The 25,138-nt window shown below is 41.6% G+C and overlaps 1 protein-coding gene across 5 annotated transcripts in view; it reads left to right on the top strand.

Moving 5' to 3' along the window:
• The first annotated feature begins 3,348 nt into the window (after nt 1-3,348).
• dmxl1 (Dmx like 1) overlaps nt 3,349-25,138 on the top strand; it is a 41,707-nt gene continuing 19,917 nt past the window's right edge. For 2 of the 5 annotated variants that reach the window (XM_086110832.1, XM_086110829.1), the window contains exons 1-28: nt 3,349-3,709; nt 5,641-5,781; nt 6,426-6,551; nt 9,284-9,361; nt 10,068-10,146; nt 10,228-10,354; nt 10,536-10,602; nt 10,725-10,909; nt 12,214-12,400; nt 13,697-13,853; nt 14,208-14,384; nt 14,509-14,747; nt 15,311-16,004; nt 16,493-16,614; nt 16,792-16,881; nt 17,270-17,375; nt 17,476-17,595; nt 18,421-18,639; nt 19,252-20,492; nt 21,174-21,432; nt 21,749-21,885; nt 21,966-22,152; nt 22,276-22,386; nt 22,773-22,942; nt 23,486-23,583; nt 23,709-23,874; nt 24,511-24,639; nt 24,857-24,983. In XM_086110832.1, coding sequence (XP_085966958.1) covers nt 5,695-5,781; nt 6,426-6,551; nt 9,284-9,361; nt 10,068-10,146; nt 10,228-10,354; nt 10,536-10,602; nt 10,725-10,909; nt 12,214-12,400; nt 13,697-13,853; nt 14,208-14,384; nt 14,509-14,747; nt 15,311-16,004; nt 16,493-16,614; nt 16,792-16,881; nt 17,270-17,375; nt 17,476-17,595; nt 18,421-18,639; nt 19,252-20,492; nt 21,174-21,432; nt 21,749-21,885; nt 21,966-22,152; nt 22,276-22,386; nt 22,773-22,942; nt 23,486-23,583; nt 23,709-23,874; nt 24,511-24,639; nt 24,857-24,983 — 5,485 coding nt within the window. In that variant the 5' untranslated portion in view covers nt 3,349-3,709; nt 5,641-5,694. Of the gene's footprint in view, nt 3,710-5,640; nt 5,782-6,425; nt 6,552-9,283; nt 9,362-10,067; nt 10,147-10,227; nt 10,355-10,535; nt 10,603-10,724; nt 10,910-12,213; nt 12,401-13,696; nt 13,854-14,207; nt 14,385-14,508; nt 14,748-15,310; nt 16,005-16,492; nt 16,615-16,791; nt 16,882-17,269; nt 17,376-17,475; nt 17,596-18,417; nt 18,640-19,251; nt 20,493-21,173; nt 21,433-21,748; nt 21,886-21,965; nt 22,153-22,275; nt 22,387-22,772; nt 22,943-23,485; nt 23,584-23,708; nt 23,875-24,510; nt 24,640-24,856; nt 24,984-25,138 lie in introns of all 5 variants that reach the window. The other 3 variants (XM_086110831.1, XM_086110827.1, XM_086110828.1) reach the window with 2 other exon arrangements.

The raw sequence follows: 25,138 nt of genomic DNA, 5'->3' as shown, positions 1-25,138 counted from the left end.
CTACTCTCTTACCTCCAGATCCAATAATTACAGCTCATAGAGCACATCAATATTACTTGACACACCGCGGTATAAAACAACCGCATAGCAAACTCATGGGAAGATCGCGTTAAAACCAAAAAAAATAAATAATGGATTAGGCATTAGGAAGAACTGATTCAATGCCACGCAGTCCACGATGTTGATATTAAGACCCCCGTTTGCTGTGGAGAGCTATGGAGATGTGATTTCTAAAAAGTTGCCAAAGCCAGCCCTTCGGGTTTGAGACCAAATTGACTTACAAGAAATGAATTGTGAGTCTGAACATTTTAGATGCTTCAATACTGCCCTCTTGTGTCTGATAGCAGAAAACCTGAAAATTTAAATATTAGTAATCTTTTAGTGTCCAACTTCCATATACCTGTATAAGAATTTGTTATTTGTTTTAGTCAGAACAAATCAAAATGTCGTTTGTTTTTTTGTGAATTAAAACAAACAAAAATTACTGGAATATCTTTTTTTCATCTTGCAGATGACACACTCACATTCTCACTGACTGTATCAGCAATTTGGGGTCTACAATGAACCTGACATATGTTTTGGGAGTGCTTGAGACAGCTGGAATACCCGGAGAAAACCCAGGGAAGCACCGGGGGAACATAAATGCTCCAAACGGGAAATCCAGAGCTGAGACTCCAACCCAGGAACTATCGACAGTGAGTCACACTTTTCAGCAGTGCTTCACCGTGCTACACTACAGTGGAACCACATAAGTCAAATGCCCCCAAAAATGTACAATAAAAAATATATATACTGTATATTCCTCAAAAGTCAAAAAAACGCCTAAGGTTCAAACAGATGAGGATGAAGATCTGGTTTGTTTCTGTTTTGTTTTTTTAAACAATAAAAGTGTGATGACAACCATCGAATTAGAAATGCACTGTAGAAGTAAGAGTTTTGCTGCACATAACAGTATGAGGAGTATTTCATTATTTTAATATAAGTTATGTACACAAATTAATTTACCAAACGGATAATAACATACTGCGGGTGCCTGGCAACTAGCTTAGGGTGTACCTCGCCTCCTGCCCCAAGACATCTGGGATAGGCTGCAGCACATCCGCGACCCTCGGATTAGAAAATGGATGGATGGATGGATTAATGGATGGATATTATCATAAACAGCATGTGGTTGTGAGCATAATGGCTTACTTTCACATTTACATCTTCAAAATATTTTGACTTTAGTTTTTAGAATTATACCGTGGTGCACTTATTTTTACGCCTGCATGCCATTTATAAGTAGGATGAATGAAGTGGACCAGCATCACAGAACTGTGATATTGTGCTGTACTAAAATATAATCAAATTGGACTCAGATGATCATGAAAACTATATGGAAACAAAATTGAGAACCTCTTTTTTCCCCAGCCATGTTTCCTGTTTTCACTGCTATTTGTGTGTAGACTTGGCTGATGCTTGCAGTTTTCCATTCTGTTGTCGATTATGAGATATTGTCTAATAAAACCTGAGCCCATGTGCTGAGAGATTAGGGATGCACAGAATAAAAGTTTGGAGGACACGGTGGCTTTATATTTCAGACAGGCATCAGTCAGAAAACAAAGTACAAGTGATAACCAATGTAACATTTCATGCACTTATTCTGCAAAGCTACATCTTAAGCAATGCTGTGACCTACTTTCTCAACTGTTTTCATCATCTGACCGCCATGACAATAACGCTGCCAGCCTCCTCTAATGTCACAATGTGTCAGCCATTTCATTATTCAGTGGCAAAGTCGGTCCTGCTCATCCCCACTTGAATAGAATTGTTTTGAAGCCTCCTGCACTACTTCCTGATTCATCAGGGGGGTTTTTTCCCTTTGAATCATTTCAGTCATTCTGGAAATGTGTATCTATCTATCTAACGAATAACTTCTATAAGAGTTCTGAGAGCTACTGATGTGGTCCATGGGGGCAACATATTGGTGATTCCTGATGTCAGATCTACTATGTCAAGAAAGGATAGATAGATAGATAGATAGATAGATAGATAGATAGATAGATAGATAGATAGATAGATAGATAGATAGATAGATAGATAGATAGATAGATAGATAGATAGATAGATAGATAGATAGATAGATAGATAGATAAGATAGATAGATAGATAGATAGATAGATACTACTGTACCAGTATGAGGTACACGCTACCCAATTTGTACATTATTAAACATTAGTTCACGTTAAATCCGTTTTGATTAACAATGCAAACGGAGTCATCACTTTGCAGCGGTGCCCCAAATTTACTGGCTTATACCAGGGGCCACCACCGCGGTGGCTACGGGCACCAGGGAGCCCTCAAGGACCTTTCAGTAGCCCGTGGGCTTGTTCCAAAAATAGCTCACTATTACTATGATATTGTGATTGACGAGGAATGTTTTATAAGTGATCTGAAAATATAAACTGGTAGATATTTGTTAAAAAAAAAGTGTGGCATATTGATGTCTATTTCTTAAGTATTGTGAGAAATCATTACCATGTTCGGTGCATTCACAAAAAACATAATTATTTATTAATCAGAGCATAAACGTCAAGTCGCTTATTTTCAAAAAAGGTCGGTGACCCCTGGTTTATATAGTGTATGAGGCAACACTGACACCTTGTGATGACTCAGTCTTCACACACAGACGATCGCTTCAACGAGAGCGGGCTGCAGATAGACACTGTTGGATTTCAACGCTGACCTCAAATCTCATTTTACACAGTGAGGTCATTAGAACACCATTATTGTATCATCATTATTTAGAAAATGCAGTTGGAAGAAATTCAAGAAAACAAAGAAAAAAAAAGAATTATTTATATTCAAGACATTCATGTGGAACCTGTTATTAGGACTACATATTTTATGCTTGCTTTCAGTTTACCTATGTATATGTCTGCAAACACTTTGCATGCATCCTTACCTTTAACAATGTACTTTGGCCGGCTCCTGGTCCAGAAAGGCAACTAAAAACTTGTACTTTATTGTTGTGAAAGCACTATATAAATCAGGATGTATTGTATTGTATTATAAGTATGCACATTACTTATAGTTTGCATAGTATAGTTAAGTATTAAAATATTTATCCGTGGGGGAGGGGGGTGTTAAATCTTATTTAAATTCATCCTAAAGACTACGGATACGAGTGAAGCTTTCTTTTTAGTTGACATTTTAGCGATTTGTTTACACAAGTAAATGTGTAAACACGGAGGATGAAACGCAATGTGAGTCAGCTAAGAACAGTAGAGTAATTACTGGCAACCCGGTCCTCGCGGCCTTGCAAATACAACTACAAGTCCCACGATGCACTACGCCGACACGGTCGCTATCATGACGCATCTTCAACATAGCCTCAGCTGATGAAGCTTTCTATTTGCTAACATTTAGGAGGCAAGCGCCTTGTGGTTTAGCGTTGGAGAAGTAGCAGCATTTGAGGCAACCGGGGCTTTTCGAAAGCTGAATATGTGTCAGATGTGCTGTGAAGCTGCCTTTGTTACGGTTAGCAGTAAACGAGAGCTTACAGGGGCTAGTCCGCTAAGGCTAGCTAAGTGAGTGGACCGAATCGGTACCAGTTCGAACCTCTTGCTTGGACAGCGAAACTCGACCTTAATTCCAACGCTGCCCTGGCGAGGAGGCATTGACAGTGGAGCTAAAATCAGCGGAACATTGTCAGAAAGTGAGACACAAGGTGAGTCCGGGTAGCTAATTAGTTTATAACGAGCCTATGGTTATTAATGACGGTGGCTCGGTAAACTTGACAGCCGAGTTGACACGATGCAGTACAAGTCCGAAGAGAAGTACTGAAGCCTAATTGCACAAAGACTGAACGGCTGTGAAGACAACATTAAATGCGCTGTTGTGCCCTTGTTTCTTATGTGCTGCCAACTTGTCACGTGTGTGGCAACAGCACAGGAAGTAGGACGTGCAATTGACCCTCTTTTCTCGCTTCGTCCAGCAGAATTGCTGCTACTGTTATTTGTAAAGCAGTGTTATCGCATTTCATTCAAACGGGAAAACTGTGTCCAATATCCACCGAGTGGACATTTCATTAAGTACTCGACCTAATACAGTATTTCTCCAACTTTTATTTAGCAACGGTCGTTATTTTTCATTAGAAACATGTCACAAAAGTATTGACTACTGGTTAAATATTTTCACTTGGTTTCTTATTCAATGGCATGAAAAAGTGTGTTCATACTTTTGACGAGTAATGTGCACTATGGACCGACTACAATTTTTTGTACTTTACCATAATGTGATGGAAGATCATTTGAAGTCGATTAATCAATGACAACATTGTAATTTTTCACGCAGCGGCCCCCAACCTTTTTTTGCGCAACTGACCGATTTAAGCAAACAAAAACAAATTATTAAAAATACACCTCCGACATTAGTTTTGGTGTTCACTGAGATGGCGGGCCTCATCTTGTGTTCCGTTGCATTGCATGTTTTAAGAGGGGATATCATAGCCAGCTTCCAAAAAAATTGAGCGTTCCTCTGCTTCACTATTTCTCTTTCACTTCTCTTTTGAGGATAGTTTTATGAAATGATGATACATATTGTAGATGCAATTAAAAGGTATACAATACAAGAAAAAACATATTTTATAAATTGTGGAATATTTCATTTTTTCAAGTTTATGGGCTATGTGTACGCTACACCATTAATCAACATCAAATGACATGAAAATATGCTTGCACCAGAGTAAGCAGAAAGGTCATTTCCATCTTTAGTTCATCCATCATAAAATTTCTGCCATGGCTCTTAAAATCAAATCAAACCATTATTTATATAGCACCTTTCTTTCATACTTTAAAAACAACACACAGTGCTTCACAAAACAAATGAGAAAAGACACAAACACATTTGCTCCCACCTGCCCACAGTCTGTGGACCCCGGGATTCCTAACACCAAAGTAAGCGTTAGTTTAAAGATTGTTTCATACAAAGCATGGCTGCTGAGGCAAGGGTGAGCACAGAGTACACTGAAGAAGTTAAATGCAGGGGTGACCAAGTCCGGTCCTCGAGAGACCCCATCCAACCTGTTCTAGATGTCTCCCTGCTCCTGCACAGCTGATTCAAATGTTCAGGATTGTTATCAGGCTTCTGCAAAGCTTGCTGATGGTTTTAATCAGGTACGTTGGAGGAGGGAGACATCTAAAACAGATTTGATAGGCACTCTCGAGGACCAGAGTTGGGCACCTTTGAGCTAAAGGAATGCTGTACTTATTTTCCTTTGCCAAGTAATATGATTGCACCGATCAGGATTACTTTCTTCTTTCACTTCATTTACAGCTCAGCACACAGAGCCAACATAGCATCCATCTGTCTCAGGGATGGGCAACTTAAACAATGGTGGCGCCACAATTCTTTTGTCAGTGCGACTGGGGGGAGGCACATAGAACTGCAAACGTGACGGTCCACCACCACCTCGCAAACGTGACAGAATACTTCCTAACCGGGATAAAATATGTTCTCTCTCTGTGACTTGGACCAGTGGATGATGTGCTCATTTCTTGACGGTTACAAAAAACATTCTCTGTTTATGTCATCACACTTCATCGTTCCCTCCTTTCCTCTCTCCCTTCGGGCCTGGCTGCATCACTTTTTTGGCCACAGAAGAAGATGAAGACTGTTGGGAAAAAGTAGGAGGAAGGAGCATTCACTAGGGTCATGAATCTTCATCAGGTCCTCACAGGGGCAGTTAACCCCGGGGACAATTGTTTCTCTGTAGGGACCATCAACAACGTACCATTCACGGTAAGTTACAGCAGTTTTTACATATTTCTCTCCAAGGCACTCTGGTTGACAAAGTGATCTGTTTCAAGCATCACGGTGGCATTTTCAATTGAATAATATTCTTATGTACAGCTACACTTTGGCTAACGGGCAATTACAGTTGGTCCAAGGGGTGATGGCTGATAGTTCCTTAGTTACGAGATTAATAGCAGGCTGGGCCGACAAAAACTCTTATCTCAGCCCTGCATTTGGATGACAACAGCTTTTAGAGGCGTAAAAATGCAAACATTTGCCATCTTGCGAGATAATGTTGCAACAAGTAATCCTGTGACGGGCTAGTGTAAGCCTGTGTTTTTCTCATCAAAAGTAATTTAAAAAAAATCAGTTGTGGTCTTCGAGATGAACTGTTACATTCTGGTGCAAAAGCATTTCCCCATGACGGCCGAAAGTTTTATATGTTATAAACTGGGCATACAGTTTTATCTTACCTCCTGTATAGCAAGGTTAACCAAGTTGCCGATTTGTATAATGCAGTTGCTCACTTGACTTTGTGGCTCATATTTCGGTAGGAAACGCAGTGAAAATGAATGTCAAGGCTGATTTTATCTGTTTGACCTCATGGTCACGTTTTCCTCTCACTTCTGGGCTTAAAAATGTCCTGACAGGCCTATGCTTCTGGTTGTGACGTGGTCATTTTGGGCAGTGACTTTGAACGAGTGCAGATCATCCCAGGGGCCAAACATGGAAACATCCAGGTGGGATGTGTCGACTGCTCACTGCAGGGAGGGCAGGTAGGGTCAGCTTCCCGGTAATGCCATCTTTATTGCTTTCAATGATGGATTGTTTCTGCCTCACATTTTCAAGACACACAACTGGAAATTATATGTAACAAAGGGGACATACTGACATTTTACTCGACTTTTTCAGAATAATGGCATTAGTTCCATCACATCAGTGCTCCTGGCGGTCACATTGTTTGTCATATGCCTTGGTTATTTAAGGGGAAAAAAGGGGGCAGGGGGGCACAAAAGAATGGGAGCTGTGTATCCCTGCACAGCTAAAATTTCCAGTGAATCCACTCTTATATTTTTAAGGAGTCAATATTATGCAGGGTCAAATTTAAGAGGACTGTTGAATATTAGATTGCGTTTGTTTTGTTTTTTTCCACTCAAAAATATTCAAAAGAAGAGGACTGCTGTAGCATTACAGCTGCTTTCTTGTAGAGATTGGATGTTTTTCCCTATGTGTCATATTTAGACTTTTCTAAAAATATTATGACTTTGTTCTTTTTATAGTAGGACTTCTTTCCCTGTAAATTGGCGACGCACATCCTGATTGTAACACCTCAACCCATTTTTAAAATGAGACCCACACATGACTATGTCCTTCCTTGTCGTGGTGGAAGCCGCATGCTAAACTAGTGAAACGTCACAAATTAGATGCCGCGACTACTTCCTTATTTTTTCTTCTGATTTATTTTGGCGGTTGGCAAATAATTTGGGTGCATTGCTGCCAACTTCTATGTCATGCTTCTTTAACATACTAAAGAAGGTGGCCGCCGGCAGTCATGCACCAACTATATTTGCCGGGAAATACGGTAGTTCTTTTCTTTTGTCATTCTTATCCATGTTGGAAATAAAGAGTTCATTCATTCAAAATGCTTACACAGCCTTTTATCAGTCACCTGATGATCCTAAATCCGATTCCATTGGCCTGTGGGCCTTACAGGTCTCTTTCTTTTTATGTTGCCAAACAGGTCCAGCGCCCGTTCATTTTCATTTGTAATACAACACAAACAATGTGAATAAAGAGCACAACTGCAGAGACGGAACAAGATTTTTTCAAAACACATTATTATAATTGGGAGTAAAAGTGATTTCACTGTGGGTAAATTATTGATCAAAATCATGATAAAAGATCACTGTTCAGATATCCATGTGGACATTCATGCATGGCACTTTACATGTATTTATGCCGCCATTGACACTGTTGGGCTTTGTAATTACACCGTTAGAGAGACAGCTGTGCTTTAATAATAAGTTGTTTATTGTGCTTTTTGCGGTAAGAAATGCCACCTATTAGGTCTGGTGAATATTGTAAACCGTGGAAAGCTCATGTATTCCTGAATGAATCATTAAGGAGAAGTTTGCGTGGTAGACATTGCAGGGCCGAGTCAATTTTGGCTTTTTATAGACTTGAGTTATTTTTAACTTGTGGCCCGGTATATATTCAGGCTTTGTCATGCAATAAATCTGTGTCTGCGACATCCCTCCTCATTTTCCACACAAGCGTAGTATACATCACAGTTTTATTTGGAGCATATTCAAAACATATGTTTAGTATTTGTTGTCGAATAGTGTTCTACTTCTAGTCCTAACTGGTATAGGAATTAAATTAAGAATTGAAGAATCACTACACTAAAGCTTTTATCCTATGGGATGTATCCAATAGACTAAATGATTGGCCACTTTTTAAATAATACCACAATAATATGTGCATCATAGTTTTCAGCAAAATTTTATTTCTCCTTTTACAATGAAAACTTTTACACATTATTTTTGGGTTGAATTTACCGTAATTTCCGGACTACAGGCAGCGACTTTTTTGCCCACGCTTTAACTCTGCAGCTTTAAATGTGGCGCGGTTAATTTATGGATTTTTACTAACGAGCTTCATGATCTCGTCACATCTGACCGATGAAATTGCCTAACACATCACAGTGTGCCAATGAAAGTGTGAGCTCGAGCTCATACTGAATTTTCATGTCAGTCATGGGTCACATGAAGCCTTGTACTCTGATTAGAATGAAACCGATTGATCAAATGGATGGACAATGTTGTTTACATGTGTGGTGATCTATTCTGATATGCTTTTTACACGCACCACTACATTAATCCGAAACACAGTTTTACAGCTGTGTGACACGTCGACACTGATGTAAACATTACGTGCTAAATCCAGATGGTGTTCGTTCCTCTATTTAGCACAGAGGTTGTGATTGTTTTTCCACATTTATTAAAGCAAAAGCTTGATCAATAACAGGTTCGAAATAGTTTGAAACAAGTTTTTCTGTCGCAAATGAGTTCTGGGAGGCCGCTGCCATTTACAAGTGCGTAAACATAAACGTCACTTACACATTGAAGTTAAAATGGAGTATGCCTGAACCGCACGCAGCGATCGGTGACCTTTTTGGGAGGCTACTCTGTAACTGGCCGTGTTCGGCATTGCTAGGGGGAAAACAAAAACATTTACTGGTATTTAAGGTAATAACAAGTTTTTTAATAAAGCGAAGCGGATAATATATATGTACCGGTACTTAAAAAAATATATGGCTTTAGCTTTTGCGGCTTGAAATCTGGTGCACTTTGTTGTCTGAAAATGTAGACAGTACTGTATATCCAACAAACCATGTGGTTAGAATGCTCTTTCTTCTTCGTTGTATAATTAGCATCGGTAATTTGCTGTGCAAGTCTTCTGGCTGTCCTTCATACTTTTTACTAACGTCATTTTTGTCTACTGGCAGATTGCAGCTTCCTATGGAAGCATCGTATGCATTTTTGAGCCAGTTCAGCATCCTGATCAAAAAGACACATCACTGACAGTGAGTACCCGTTTTATTATATTGTGACATTTCCATCAAAGCACTTTTCAGGTCATGGAAATGACTTGACAAAGCCCCAGCAAGTGTTATATTAATCAGATATATTATGCTCCTTTATTATTCTACTATTATATCCCAGAGCAGCACAATCATGTGCGCCTGACAGTACAGAGGTGCAGGGTTCGATTCCAGTCTCCTGTGTGGAGTTTGCATGTTCTCCCCGTCACTGTGTGGGTTTTCTCCGGGTACGCCGATTTCCTCCCACATTCTAAAAACATGCATCATCGGTTAATTGAACTCTCCAAATTGTCCCAAGGTGTGAGTGTGAGCGCAAATGTTTGTTTGTCTATGTGCGCCCTGCGATTGGCTGGCAACCAGTTCAGCATGTACCCCGCCAACTACCCGAAGACAGCTGGGATAGGATCCAGCATGCCCGCGACCCTGAAGATAAGCAGCTCAGAAGATGGCTGGATGGATATTCAACCCCAGTGAAATCAATCAATGGCTCAGTAGCATTGTTTCATCAACCAGTCCTGTTGTACAAGCCATGCAGAAGTGTTGCTGGATTGCGAGGAAGGATTGTCTTGCGAAGCACCTCTCTCATTGCAGTTTCTTCCCGGCTATTACAGCTTTAGCTGTTGCAGTGTGGCCCCATCACATATGTGACACATTGTACCTGCTAATATTGGCCTCTGTTTGCACACAGACGTTGAACTGTCAATGGCAGAAGACTGGCCAGTTTGTTTTGCAGTCTGTGGTGCGTAACCTGGCATGGCACCCCAAAGGTACGTGTGGCAACAAAAGATCACGGTTTACATAAAGGACATTGTCGATTCTGACTGCGTGCTTCTCTTTTATCTGTGCAGGGAGCATGCTTTTAACAGGCTCCACTTGCCTGGAGTTGTGGTCTCATTTTGATGATGACGCTGAAGGAGGACAGCGGGCAGAAATAAGAGACTGTCACTGTGCTTGGAAGTGTATCTGGCAAAGCAAGTAAGTCATGGATGACGTTTAATTACGTTGTTTCTATGGCACTGTTTCCTTAATAATGAATGAATAAAATGTGTTCAGCACTAATACTGCGATTTCTGCTCAGGGTTACATGGAATATATTGTGCTAAATTCATATTTAGCATTTTTTTTCAGGCATTTCAAACTGTAACTTTGTCAACAGGACGGCCTCTCCAGTCAGTTTAATGAAGTTTTCTCCGGATGGAGAATTCTTTGCTACCGCTGGCCAGGTGAATGAGATTTCCCCTGATTTGATTTATGATTAGTCAGAAATTGATTGTGGTTGAATTGATATTGTTCTTGAATTAAAACCAACATAGGTCCTGTATTCGTCTTTTTTTTTTGTCTCCAGGATGACTGCCTTGTGAAGGTGTGGTACAGCACTAATAAGTGGAAGTCTGGAAATTTCAGACTTTTCACACCTTCAGAATCCAGTGTCAACTCCCAGGGAGAGATAGCCTTTTCCTTTGTGTACCTGGCCCATCCGCGTTCTGTTATTGGCTTTTCCTGGAGGAAGACCAGCAAGTACATGCCACGGTAAGCAAACTACAGAGATGGCTTTTTTGACAATCCTCTTATTATGCTTATGTACGTATAATGGAAACCTCCACAATTCAACACAAGCCTGTTTATATTTCGCAATGTAGCTCTGGCTGAAACAACACCGATCTTGTTTAAAGCCAGTTTTACTGGGCGTACTGTGTGTTTAGCTTTTTTTTAGTGCGTCGCATATGGCGACTTAAAAAGCCCGGATCTCTTTGTAACTTGAAGCGTACCTCCGGCGGTCCATTTTGACGTTGATGGTGAAACGGACTGAAATTTGATACATAAATATCTAGTGTTCCCATTTCTGTGTCCAAATCATGTATTGACTCCCTGAAGAGCCCAGCACATCCCCCGAGCAGAGTATTTGTCATTTCTTCTTTTGAGCGCTGAAGCACTCTGCCACAGGCAACATTCCTGGATGTGACAGTGAACAATTAATTTAATTCATTCCACACAATTTGCTCATGAGGAAATTGAGTGCTACTGAACAAACCTAACACTTGAATCGAGTCATTTCTCCTTCTGTTGTAAACCAACAATTGAGGGCCCAAACTTTGGCCCAAAGGGAGGATTTGCAGTGGCCTTTGCCAGCTATGTCGTGCCAGTGGCCAACGGCCAGTTAGCCTTGACAACAGTAACCTGGGCCTCACTCAGCTGTTTAGAGATGCAGATATAGCAGGAACAAACCAAACACAACAAGCACCTGACGCGGGTTTGTTGGTTAGGCTTGATTATCTTCAGCCCTGAGCATTTCAGGGTGATTACTCCACTGTTATGAAATGCTATGAATTTTAGATCATTATTAGGATATTACATGAGCTTGGCTTGTGAGGGTTTCAAGGTCAACATATAAAAGAGAGGGAGGGAGGATCCACTTTTCTTCTGTGATAGGCATAACCGTACTCGTTGTGTGTGTGTACATACAAGCAATGTTTTAACTAAAATGTGAATGTACTTCAACAAATTTCGAGAGTTCAATCGCTGTATAAGAAGACTAAAATGATATAGACTGAAATGAAATAATTAAATGAAACTATCCACCCTTTTGTTGATATTTAACTATGAAGATCACATTCGATTGGCTTTCTCGCGTATTCCAAAATAATACGTTAGATTTATTGCGAACTCTTAATTGTCCGGCGGTGAAACCCCGAATGAGAACAAGCATTATTGAAAATGTGTCGATGTTAACGGAACTCCAACACTGTATGATTGAATTGTCTTCTCCTGAGAAGAACTTGACCTTTACCCCACGGACCTTTTTTCATGACTTGACCTTTCCTTTCTCCTGACAGCGGTTCAGTGTGTAATGTCTTGCTCACCAGCTGTAAGGACAGTGTGTGTCGGCTCTGGGCCGAGACACTGTTGCCGGGGGACAGCCTCCTGTCGGACCACCATGGTCACCAACAAAGCGACGTTCAGAGATCTGCAAGCTCTTCCAGGATTTGCAATGGGAGATCACAAGCAGGGACACTCCAGGAAGTAAGCAACAATATTAAGGTGTTCAGGCGATCATATTTCTACAAATAGCAGCTGTCCTTCACAGGGGGTCACCAACGTGGTGTCCGCAGGCACAATTTAGTCGCCCGCTGGCTTGTTCTAAAAATAACCAACTATTGATGGAACATTGTGATTTCCTAGGAGTGCTGTAGAAGTGATCATTTGAAAAGGTGAACATTGGTTGAGATTTTTTGAAATAAAGTGTTGCATGTTGGTACTCATCTGTTCCATACTTGTAGCCCTTAGTATTAGTCCATACCCAAGAATTAGCTTTGAGCTTTAAATAGGTTGGTGACCCCATAGATGCTAGGCCCCAAATAATCAACTCACTCAATTCGGCACCTCCTATGCGCATTATTAGTTACTGCCAGTGTGTTTTGGTTGTTGCTGTTTTTCTGCTGTTTTCACTTTTTATTTAATACGAAACAGCAATTTCATTCAGGAATACTGATTGATCTCAATAATTTTATTTTAGTAGTTGAATTCCAAAGGGAGGCTTGTATATTATTGGATTCACAAAACACAAAAGTGAAATACAGGAGACCCCCAGGTGGGGACTGGGCCGGCTCGCTGAAACATCTGCATATAATTGACACCCCTTGAAATTGGAGGGGGAAAAATCTTTTAAACCCATGCTGATCAACCTTCAATATGCGATTTCCATGAAATAGTAGTTCTTTCTGACTATGAAAGCATTCACATCTACTGTTGCCTAGGACAGTGATGTATTTTTAAATAATTTGGAATATGACATGAATTTATATATGAGAGAGAGAGAGATGTGCACAGTCCTCGACTTTGCCTTGAGCACTGTCTTTGAGCATACGTCTGTGAAATTAGTCATTAAAATTTGAACCGGCAGAAGGATCCAGGGATCCTTCTTCTCCAGTGAAGTGAACGATCTTAGATGGCTTGCAAGGCAAAACTAGAAAAAGTTTGTTTGAGAACTTTATTTACTGCCACCACAGTATGTGATCCTTCAACTCAGGAGTATTTCATGTTTTCTTAAACTAATAATCAATTCACTTGCACTCAGATCTTTACCAGAGGTTTTTCAGTGTGAAATTATTTGAATGGCTTGATAACATTAGCAATTTTATTCTTAATAGTCTATTTATTATTTACATTATCTCTAAAGAAGGTTTAACGTGTCCGTCTTGACAAGAGGCAAGTTGAACTCATGTTGCTTCATACCTCTTTTAATTATTAATTACTTGTTCACGACTTAACGCTTTTTAAATATTCGGACTCGTTCCAATGATTTATTTTGTTTTTCAGCCTCCTTTTTATCCGGATGCACAACAGCCCTCACACACTGGCGGCCTGTCCCACAACCAAAGCCGACACTACAGCCACAAGAAGAGCAGCAGCAACCTTCCCCACGCCAACGCGCTCTGTCACTTTCACATAGCGGCCAGCATCAACCCTGCAACAGGTTGGACTCGTCACATCCACGTCACAAGCTGAATCTGGCCACTCTCTTGTCGGGCCATTTTTTTTTTTTGAATATATAATATTAAAAGATGTATAAGTAGATGAGATTGCGGTCTCTCTGATTTGCCTTGTGAAATGTAAATTGTGGCTTGAAGTAAAAATTATTTTTTTGGGGGGGCGGGGGGCAACTTAGTAGTAGAATAGGTTTTCATGACCTGAAAGTGATGCTTGTATTATGCTTGAGTACTCTCTCAAATTATACTGAACACTTCTGAAAGTTGTTGTTTTTTCTGCATGACAGATTTAGGTTTTTTTCCCCTTCTTTATACTATATTAACATTTTCCTCAAATGCAGACATTCCACTGCTCCCCTCCATATCATCCCTGAGTGCTGGGGAGGATGCGGAACCCGGAGGCCTTTTCACCGTCCACTGGCTAAACAACAAAGAGCTTCACTTCACGTTAGCTATGGAAGTCTTCCTGCAGCAGTTTCGCAGCAGCCTGGAGCAACAAAACGATTGCCCTCAGGAAGGTACAAACCTATATTACGAAACTCCATTTAAAGCAGCATACATCTGAAAGCTAGTCATACTCGGTTTAAAATTGTTGGTCTGCTTTTTCTTTTGTGTTGTGTTTGGTCTTCATCCATTCTCCAGATTCCAATAATGAGGATAACTCTGAAGATGAAGTGTCCAGCAGGCCGAGTGGCCCTCAAGGACCCGATGTCACAGAGCTCCCCCTGGCAGCAATGGAGCACCAAGTGGATGTGCTTTTGGACGAGTGGAACAAAGGGGCAGACATGCTGTTCAGCATCCATCCAACGGACGGCTCTCTGTTGGTCTGGAATGTGGATTGGCTGGATGAATATCATCCCCGAATGTTTCGACAAGCTCAGGTACTTGCCAGGCCGCATTAGCATTCCAGCCATGATCACGCTCGTATTGCAAACTGACACATTCAATCACCTTTTAATTCATTGCGAATCAATTCTGTAGCCCATAAAAATAATCCCTTCAATCAAGGTGTTAAATGATCTGACATCTAAAATAGCACCCCTCTTCTCATAGCTTTTAATCCACACATTCAGATAATTGCATTCCTAATTATATGAGTCACATCAAATACCCTTGATGCGTTTGAGTTAGATGTGAAATGTGCATATCTTCAATTTATAGCTGTCACTCACAAAAGATGCCATTCTGAATGCCAACTTTTAATTCTTAGATATTATTTTGGTGCACACTACTAGTCATTTTGTTTAAGAAAGTCATCTCTTTTCAGTCTTCATAACATTACCATTCACTTCTTTTGATTCATTTTTCATTCAAGAATTCAGAAATAATGTCAGTAGGACTTTCGGTCGGCTTTGCTATTATCATAAATATGACTAAGCTGCTGTCAGTGCTAACCGAGTCACAAGTTTTATTTGGTAATATGTTGTCTTTTTCTTTCTCCCAGGTGTCGTTCGTGTCCCGTATCCCTGTGGCTTTTCCTGCAGGGGATGCCATCTCTCTCAGTCACAGTGTGGTCATGTATGCTTGCAACAAGAATGTAGATTTGGCCATCCAACATGGGAGACAACGACCACCTGGGAACACGTTGCCCCAAACCAAATCTGCGCTTATTAGTTATGGCCGTCAAGTGAAAGTGGCACCATGCAGCAGTCTTCGGTTGAGCATTTTCACCCCCAACGTGCTTATGATATCCAAGCATGATGACGGCTCCCTCAACCAGTGGGGTGTGAGTTTTGCGGAAGACTCTGCTTTCTCCACGGTGCTCAGCGTGTCTCACAAGTCAAGGTACTGCGGCCACCGGTTCCACCTAAACGACCTGGCCTGCCACTCTCTGCTGCCTCTGCTCCTCACCACCTCACACCACAATGCATTGAGAACCCCTGAGGTGGACAGCATCCTCGCCCCGCCAGAGGTCTTCTCTGGTTCCCACGGCTCACGGCCCAGCCGGTTGTCCTTGGGCAGCGTTTCGCAGGATCCAAATGCAATCTACAGTGAGCTGATTTTGTGGAGGGTCGACCCCGTGGGGCCGCTGTCCTTGTCCGGCGGAGTGTCTGAGTTGGCTCGGATAAATTCTCTTCATGCCTCAGCTTTTGCTAATGTAGCCTGGCTGCCCACACTCATCCCCAGCAGCTGTTTAGGTATGGCCATTTTTATTTCATTACTTGGATTTGTTCAGGATTAGTTCGCAGTACTTTTACCATACTTTTTTCACTGCCGAGTACCTAAATGTGCCTTTACTTGCCTTTGATGCATAAGCTATTCCACCCAGTCGTTCCCCTTTGCTCATGTTATTTTTATATGCTGAAAGTGATAGTAACTGCATCGATTTTTTTTTTAAGCATAAATTTAGCAAATACTTAATGGTACCAGGGCATTTATGCTAACAGCCCATTGACATCTGTTAAAATAAACATAATTTGGAAGGACTGAGATTTTACCCCCCAGCCTCAGTCATAGTTGAAATGCCATCAAATATACGGAAAAGTAAATCCATGACCTTACTTTTGGCCTTCCATGCCCTGCAGAGGATCTGAATGATACACTGTGCACCTTCCATTGGAAGATGATGGCAGCTGTGAACGATGGCATTTCAAATAAAGACATGTAATACTCTCTCTGCTGCCAGGCGCTTACTGTAACTCTCCCAGCGCCTGCTTCGTCGCAAGTGACGGCCACTCACTCAGGCTTTATCAGGCCGTTATTGAAGCCAAGAAACTCCTCAGCGAGCTCTCCAATCCTGAGATATCAGTAAGTTTGCCACCATTCCCACTTCATACTCCAGAGTCTCGTCAACATCACTAATGCAATTTCAAGTACACAAATCTGATCTATGTCTCCCATTGGACCTCACCACAGCAACAATGAGATACTTTATTGTTGGTGTTGGGAATTCTTGCCGCTTCATTTGTGTCCACTTTACTTCAGAAGTATGTTGGCGAGGTGTTCAACATCGTCAGTCAGCAGTCGACAGCGAAACCAGGGTGCATCATTGAGCTGGACGCTGTGACTGACTTTGTAAGTATACATTGTTGCATTTTGGGGGAGAGTATTATTAATAGAGTAAAGGAACAAAATAAGTTTTACACATAGGAATGAAAAAAGTTACCGCATAAGAGTTAAGTTGATAGATATTCATGTTATAGCAAAGGTCTTTGTGCAAACATAGACGTTTTGATTGCCAGTCGATTTTGTGGCATCAGACAATCAGTCATAAACTTTGATTCCCTGCGAAAGGTCAACCATGAAGAAAAACAACAACAAAATGCCCTGAGTATACTGAAGCCTCTTTGTATTTATGTGTATGTGACAATAGCACTTTATGTGTCAGTGTGGATCTGCTGCACAGCAGATGAAGCCTGACATCAAGTGTCTGTGTTTGAATGGCTGCTTTTGTCCTCTCCAGCAGGGAAAGGAGACACAGCTCCTGCATGTTTTTGAAGAGGATCTAATACTCGGCAGTGAGAGACCTGACAGTTCGCAGGAAATGACAGATTCATCGCATTGTTCTGGTATAAATAAAAATTTATATATCACAGGGATTATTATTTTTTTAACAGCAGGTCCTTATCTCTGGATGCAGTGTATTAATATTCTCTGTACTCCCCGCAGCCCAGAACAAGCCCACCTTCGCTGCAAGTTTTTTTCTTGTAGTTGTTGAATTAACCCCAAGTGGCCAGTCCCTCCTACAGATGTGGCATCTTCATCTCGTGGCTAAACCTGTCACCATGGGTGTGTGCTGTCTACTTTTATCCAGACTCTTCTATGGCATATGTTTCAATAGGTTTTAAGCTTTTGCTGTCATCCTGTTTTACAAGGAACCCATATTTTTCACTTGTGATCAAAACAAACCCCGTACTTCAGTCAGAAATACTGACAATACTGGAAAAATATGTATAATTACATCTGGATAATTACATTTTTCCATTTTTATTTACTTTCCACCTCTGTTAATCAGGACCAGTTTGGGGAAATTATAAAGTAAAATCATCTACTGTATTACAAATATTGTTACGGTTTGAATTTATGCACAGGGGGTTCCAAACAATTGCACATAATTTCATAATCTCATAACATCATTTCAAATTTGTTACGTTTAATTTTGACTTTTTCTTTATTTTTTACGGAACAGAGGTTACTTAAAGGCAATGAAAAGGCATTTTTTGGGTTAGAATATACTCAAATAAAGTTAAACAAGAGTGTGCAGGATTACACTTGTGAGGATATTAAATAAAAATGCACGGCGGTATCGGAATGCAGGTTTAGAGATGGCACAGCAACTTCAAAGAGGAAGGCTGAAAGGAAAGCGTGCATCATGTCAGGCAGTGTGAAAATTGACCCTTTGTGAACTGGGTTATAAACCTGCATGAGTTTGAACATGAAGTTGATATTTTGCCGAGGACATTTAGACATTCATAAGTCAAATGATGTTACATTTTTTGGGGCCCCCTGTATTTTGGTTCGTGCCCTTTAATAGATTCAGACAAGTGTGCTGTATGTCTGAGAAAGGTTTGATCACAAAGTTAGTTTGACTTTTTATTGTTTTCGCACCAGCAGATGAGAGTTTCTCCCCACGAGACACCCCCACAGCTGCTTCAATCAGCCACTCTCCGTTTAACTTTGATCCCTTCAGTTCGCCAATAATTCAGAAGAGTAAACCCTGCACATCCAATCTGCAGAGTGCATGTCGCCTCGGCCTCACGACCCAGCGTCTGTACAGCCAAGAATTGCCTCTGCCAGCCGGGGTGGAGGCCATCAGCGTTACACCCTCAGCAGGTGAGCGAATGCATACTTGTAAAGCCAGTGACAAATTCATTGTGCACTCACAGTAGAGCACACATCTGCGCTTCACTATTCACAAATTCAAATATTAACATTCTGTAAACTGTCATTTGCTGAAAAACTCAATTATTGAGTATTTATGAAATACCCCAAAAGTGCCACAAGATGGCACTAAAGCCCTATATGAATAGGGAAGTAGTACAGTTGTTTGTCCAAGGAAGTACAGTATGTTGTGATTTTGTCATATCGGGACTGAGACAAACTTCATATGTCAGAGAGGAGCCGAGTTGAGCCGGGTTTGTTGAGTCTTTTCCATGTATACGCTCACTTGGGCTGATATTAAATGTTTTGGTTTTTTACCTGTATTTTTTTTTAATTGTGTCAAATGCTTTTTAAACAGTTTATTTTTAAGAGGGATGTTGTAAGTTTGAAATTAATATTAACCTGTTGGGTTGGTACTTTGTGGTATTCGTACAGTTTAATGATAGCCATTTATGAACCATTTTGAGCGTGGAGGTTTGCTCTCGTTTTGTGGCTTTTCGCTGCAGGGCTCAGTTAAGATTGCTACATGACTGATTGAATTTATTGTCTTATCTCTCTCGTTAGGTCATCTCAGTGCTTCGTGTTCCCTGCCAGCTGGCCGTGTGCCATACCTCATTGCGACTTCCTGTTCTGACGGAAAGGTGCGCTTCTGGAGGTGTAACGCCACGGCATCCGAGACTTGCGGTAATGCCAAGCTGGTGTATCAGTGGGAGGAGTGGCCTCTTCTAGTGGAAGAGAGGCTTCCCAACTGCAGTGCTGTGAGCGTCCCAGGTCGTCCCGTTCAGGTCAGCTGCTGTCACGCCGGACGAATGGCAGTCGCCTACAGGCAGACGACGCCAGACACACCTCTGAACTTGACACCTCAGCTAAGCTCTCACACGCTGATGACTTTCCCTCCTACCCTGGCTTCTTCACCTTATTTGTACCGCAACAACATCAGCCATCACGTCACTCCTACCGTGACTGTGCAGCACAGCCCAAATGTGTCTCCGGGCCTTTCCTTAGCAAGCGCCAGAGACCAGCTGGTCTACATTGCCATCTTCCAGTGTGAATCCACAGGTGGTTCACAATGGATTCTAGAACAAACTATTGTCTTGGATAAAACAGATCCTAACAGCACCACATCTCCATGTGGCAACATAGACTTGACTTTGCCCAATGAGCACTGCCTTGGTTCTACTCATAAGAGTTTGGTTCACTTAGACTGGGTGTCCCAAGAGGATGGGTCACATGTTTTGACTGTCGGCATAGGTACAAAGATTTATATGTTTGGACGTCTGTCTGGAAAGCCTCCTGAACTTTGCCTGACATCTGATGGCAGCCGAGATCAAAGCTTGTCCCGCCTGGTTCTGCTTCGATCTGTTGACCTCGTCTCTTCTGTTGAAGGCTCTCCGCCCATCCCAGTCTCCCTCTCCTGGGTGCGTGATGGTATCTTGGTAGTAGGTATGGACTGTGAGATGCACGTCTACTCCCAATGGCAGCCCCCAGCACCTCCCAAGCCCAATGCTGCCATTCCCCAAGACACAGACATCTGCAGCAGTGTGTCCTCCATTGTCTCAGCCGTGAGACAAAGCCAAGAAGACGGGCTCACTCTTGGGCCTCCCACTTCTTTACTGGCCCCTCCTAAAAAAGCCCTCACAAGGTCAATGATGAGCCTGGCTCAGAAGCTCAGCGGAAAGAGAACGGTCTATGACCTTCCCTTGGAGATGGAAGATTCTGGACTCTTTGAAGCAGCTCACCAGCTTTTTCCCACACTGCCACAATACCACCCGGTACAATTACTGGAACTCATGGATCTAGGAAAAGTGAGTATATTGCATCGTCAACGCATTGGTTTTATTGCTCATATTGGGTATTTTCATATTAAAATCTCCTTCCTCAAGTTTGGTAAACACATAAAAAAAATTTAAGTTTTAATAAAAGTATAAGTTACCTATATATGGTCAAATACATTATGACCTTGCATTTCTAGATTTTCATGTTTGTTGAGTGGCAAATGACTTTAATAGGCCATACAGTCCAAACTTAATTGAGCCAAGGCTCACAGTTGCATTAGAAAGGTCTCTCTGCAACATTACCAAACGAAAATGCCCCAAAGTTCATGCATGTGCAGAATATTTACATAATGATGGATCCACAGCTTAATTGTAAATTCATATAACTCTTCTTATTGTCACCATATGTCACTGACATAGATTAACTCATTCACTCCCAAAGACGTTTTTAAATGTCTTTTCAGACTTGATCCAGAATTGGCTGGTACTGAATGAGTTAATGAACAATGGTACATTTAGTTAACAAAAATATGTATAAGTATGAGGTCAATTAAGTGAAACTGGATAATTTTCCTGCGGCCCACCTGGTGATCTCTCAAGCCACTGTGTCGAGGCACAGTGGCTTGGAATTGCTGGTATAGGGCAACATGGTGGGTTCATGTTTTAGTTTTGACTGTGAAAGGAAACTAAAGTTTTTGGTTATCACTTAAGGTTCACCGTGCCAAAGCCATCCTCTCCCACCTGGTCAAATGCATCGCTGGGGAAATCGTGCCTCTTAAAGACAACACCACCAACCCAGAGAAACGGATACGCTCTCGAACTATCAGTGCAGGAGGGAGCATGGCCAGGGAAAGGAAGATGTTTGGCAAAGATGAGAATTCCACACCGGATTACACAGAAATCAGCTCTATTCCTCCTCTTCCTCTCTATGCCCTTCTTGCAGCTGATGAGGACACACCTCCAAAGCCTGGTCAGTATTCATTATGTGGGAATTTATTCATGTTCAACCAAATCAATGGCAAAGCACATTCTGCGAACAATACCGCATTTTGTTGTTGTTGGGGTTTTTTTTGTTTTGTTTTTTTACTTCCATCATGTTGATTGGGGCCACACCATAATAGCAGTCGAACATATGTTCGGGTTTTCAAAAAATGCTTTTTATTTATTTATTTATTTTGCTGCTGATGCTGTAATGCAATTGATCGGTTTTCTCAGCTTGGCTGGAGGGGATTTTGGCAAGAGGTGAATGGCTCGCTTAATTGAGGTTCAATATTGTTTTCACGCAGAAAAAGTGGGCAGTGTAAGCGGTGATAGCGGGCATGGATCCGGTCACACAGATGCTTACGATGAGTTGTTTCACACGCCCAGCATTGCGGACTTGGATCCTCTGGGTCAGGATGAGCAAGAAGAAACTGGGAATAAGGTTGGCTTCTGATAAAGAAAATTCATAAAAATGATCATGTTAATTTTTTAATTGACATTTGCCTTTTATTGTGCCTGTAGGTAATTGACCTGTCCCAGTACAGCCCCACATACTTTGGTCCAGAGCATGCCCAAATTCTATCCAGTCATCTCTTGCACTCTAGTTTACCAGGCCTAACTCGCATGGAGCAGATGTCTCTCATGGCACTGGCTGACACAATTGCAACCACCAGCAGAGACCTGAAAGATAGCCAGGACCACAGCAAAGGTACTGCAGCGGAGTGAGAGCACAAGCTAGATCCAATCAATGGTCTTGCCTTAGACGGGTAATCCATTCTCCTACATTCTGTGACAGTATTTTGAAATGTGTTATTGATTCTTTTCTATGCAGGCGGTGAGACACTGGATGACTGTGGCCTTAAGTTTTTGCTTGCTGTCAGACTTCACACCTTCCTCTCTACCTCTCTGCCGCCAGCCCACCGAGCACAGCTGCTGCGGCAAGGTAAAGCGGCGGAATGCCCTTCAATAAATTTTAATGTTACCGTTGAGACAAGCGGCCATCCCCACACATTTTGTAATTACTCTCTTTGATTCAAACACACTCAACTGTCTTAATTTACCTCTTTACTATCTGGACTCTAAAAATGAAAGTTACTAAATCACCGTTGTAAACCTTGAACATAAAAGTTTCATTCAAAGATGGGGAGTAGACACTTCATTCCTCACCATTTAACTAACACGGTAAAGCTACCCTTGAATAGGGCACTTGGCTCTGTAGCCGTGGTTTAAAAAAAAAAAAAGTACGATTTGTGTAGCTCATCTATACTAAAACATTATAAGATTGTTGCAACTCAGTAGTTCCTAAGGTCCTTCACTCCTCCTGTACAGGCCTGTCGACATGTCACTATGCCTGGGCTTTCCACTCTGAAGCTGAAGAGGAGCTGCTTCACATGCTGCCTGCCCTCCACCAGGGAGAGCCCACCTGGCCTGAGCTACGCTCTATGGGTGTGGGCTGGTGGCTTAGGAGTCCCAACAAGCTTCGCAGATGCATTGAGAAGGTGAGAAGATATCCAGGGACCATTATTGAAGTTTAAGGGCCTGATTTATGAAAGGTTTTCATGTTTAAAAAAACGTTTCTGCTCATGTTAACATTTTTAAAATGCAGGCCCCAAAAAAAAAAAAAAATCAAAAAATTATTTTCGGCAATGTCATTTTGGGGTTGACTTGGTGCGACAAGAAGGAGTCATGCCATATCACCTCGGACAAAACCCATTTGATGTTGGAATGAGAAAACCGCAATTATCATTTGCCAGTGCACCAAGACCCTGCTTTTAAAGCAGTCTTGGTTCAGGTTCAGATTATTGCTGTTATAAACAAATACCACAACCATAAATCGCACCACAGTTTGTGTAAACCTGTCAAGTGCAACCGCAATACTCTCCTTCGGAACAGCGTGCAAATGAATGGTCGTCTCCTGAGGTAGCTAGAACCACATCCACAAAAATGCACTGAAATCACACGCACACACGGGTACAACTCATGTGGATATAACTGTCGACAGTAAAAGGATGTGAGCTTGTGTTGTTTGTCTGCCTTGTCAGGTTGCGAAAGCCACTTTTCAGCGAAGTAATGATCCTCTGGATGTAGCCATATTTTACCTGGCAATGAAGAAGAAGGCATTGGTCTGGGGGCTGTACAGGTAGAATTTTTGCATATGAAACCCATATGCAGCACATCACTTGTTTACAGAGTTACTGTAAACTAATGTTATTCCTGATTTAAGACCAGTGGCGCAGGACTTTCTGTTTTGAATCTCCTCTCTAGATCACAGAAGAATGCCAAGATGACTGAATTTTTCCACAACAACTTCAGTGAAGACCGATGGAGGAAAGCAGCTCTGAAAAATGCCTTTTCTCTTTTGGGAAAGCAGCGATTTCATCATTCAGCAGCCTTCTTCCTTTTAGCTGGCTCCCTTAAGGATGCAGTAGAGGCAAGTGGATCATAGACTTGAAAAGAAGTGCAGCTGTGAATCTGTCTTTGAGTGCCTTCAGCCACAAGATAAACCTTAGTTGCAAAAATATTTACATATCTCAGCAGCTTTTCGCACAATGGAACCAAGAATTTGGGGACGTTGTTGTCCTTTGAAGCGCTGTTTAGTAAAGGCAAAACTACTTTACAGCTGTCAAGATAGAATAGCTGTGTGGAATATTGAGAAAGCGGTTTGTGTATTGTGTATTTGTGACTGCACTTCATGATGAAAGATACATAGCTCTTTGCTTAACCTTTATTCATGAAGGTTACCTCTGCTTACAGAGTCCCCGAAGCAATGAGTCATATCATTTAATCTGCATGAGTAACTGGACTTCTCTTAGCGCTTTATTTAAATGAGGCTCATCCAGGCAAAGAGCTATCATTGATTTAGTTTAGTCTCTTTGGCTGAGAGATAGTCTCATTGAAATGCACCCCACACCTCCGTAGTAAGGACAAGTACAAAAACAGCATTTCATCTTACCCTTTGAATGAGCGTTGCATTTTTATTTCACTTTTTGCATTTGCAACAGAAACTGTCCTACCGTGCTTTTATACGTGCAATAGTGTGAGCTTTTGCTTGTATTTCCTCTCTCAGGTGTGCTTAGAGAAACTGCAGGACCTTCAACTGGCTCTTGTGATATCCAGATTATACGAGTCAGAGTTTGAGACAGCATCCACCTACAAAAAGATCCTCCAGAGACATGTGCTGGGACATGATAAGCAGGTGCGGTGCTCAATGTCACACGCTTCAAGGGCTCTTGTTTTTCACTGGCAGATAAAGAATCATTTGATGAGTGCAATCAGGTGTTGTTTTGATCCTCCAGTACGCGTTTGACAAGTACACTGGAGAGATGCAAACAAAAAGTCTGAATCCGTAACGCCCATATTGCAAGGTCTGCTATCTTTGCTTCTTGAATAAAGAGTCACTTTGCACATTTTAGATAGCAATGCACCCGGATCCATTCTTGCGCAGCATGGCCCACTGGGTGCTGGAGGACTACAGCAAAGCTTTGGACACTCTGCTGGAACAGACTCCCAGTAAAGCAAAGTCAGGGTCCAGTGATACCGGTACGTTGGCTACGTGTTTCTCAGTTCATTGACTTTACAAATACATTTGATCAATAGCTCTGATGGAGTGCTGACTGACTAATTAGGCTATCATCAAATCAGAAAACAATAGATTGATAGGAACACATATCGGTGGTAATGTGTGGGGAAGTTGT

This window comes from Hippocampus guttulatus, chromosome 5 (assembly GCF_054856545.1).
Source record: "Hippocampus guttulatus isolate MCC_2025c chromosome 5, RoL_Hgut_1.0, whole genome shotgun sequence".
Classification (NCBI taxonomy): domain Eukaryota; kingdom Metazoa; phylum Chordata; class Actinopteri; order Syngnathiformes; family Syngnathidae; genus Hippocampus; species Hippocampus guttulatus.
The sequence above is the reverse complement of the archived record's forward strand: the minus strand, read 5'-3'. Positions and strand labels throughout refer to the sequence as shown.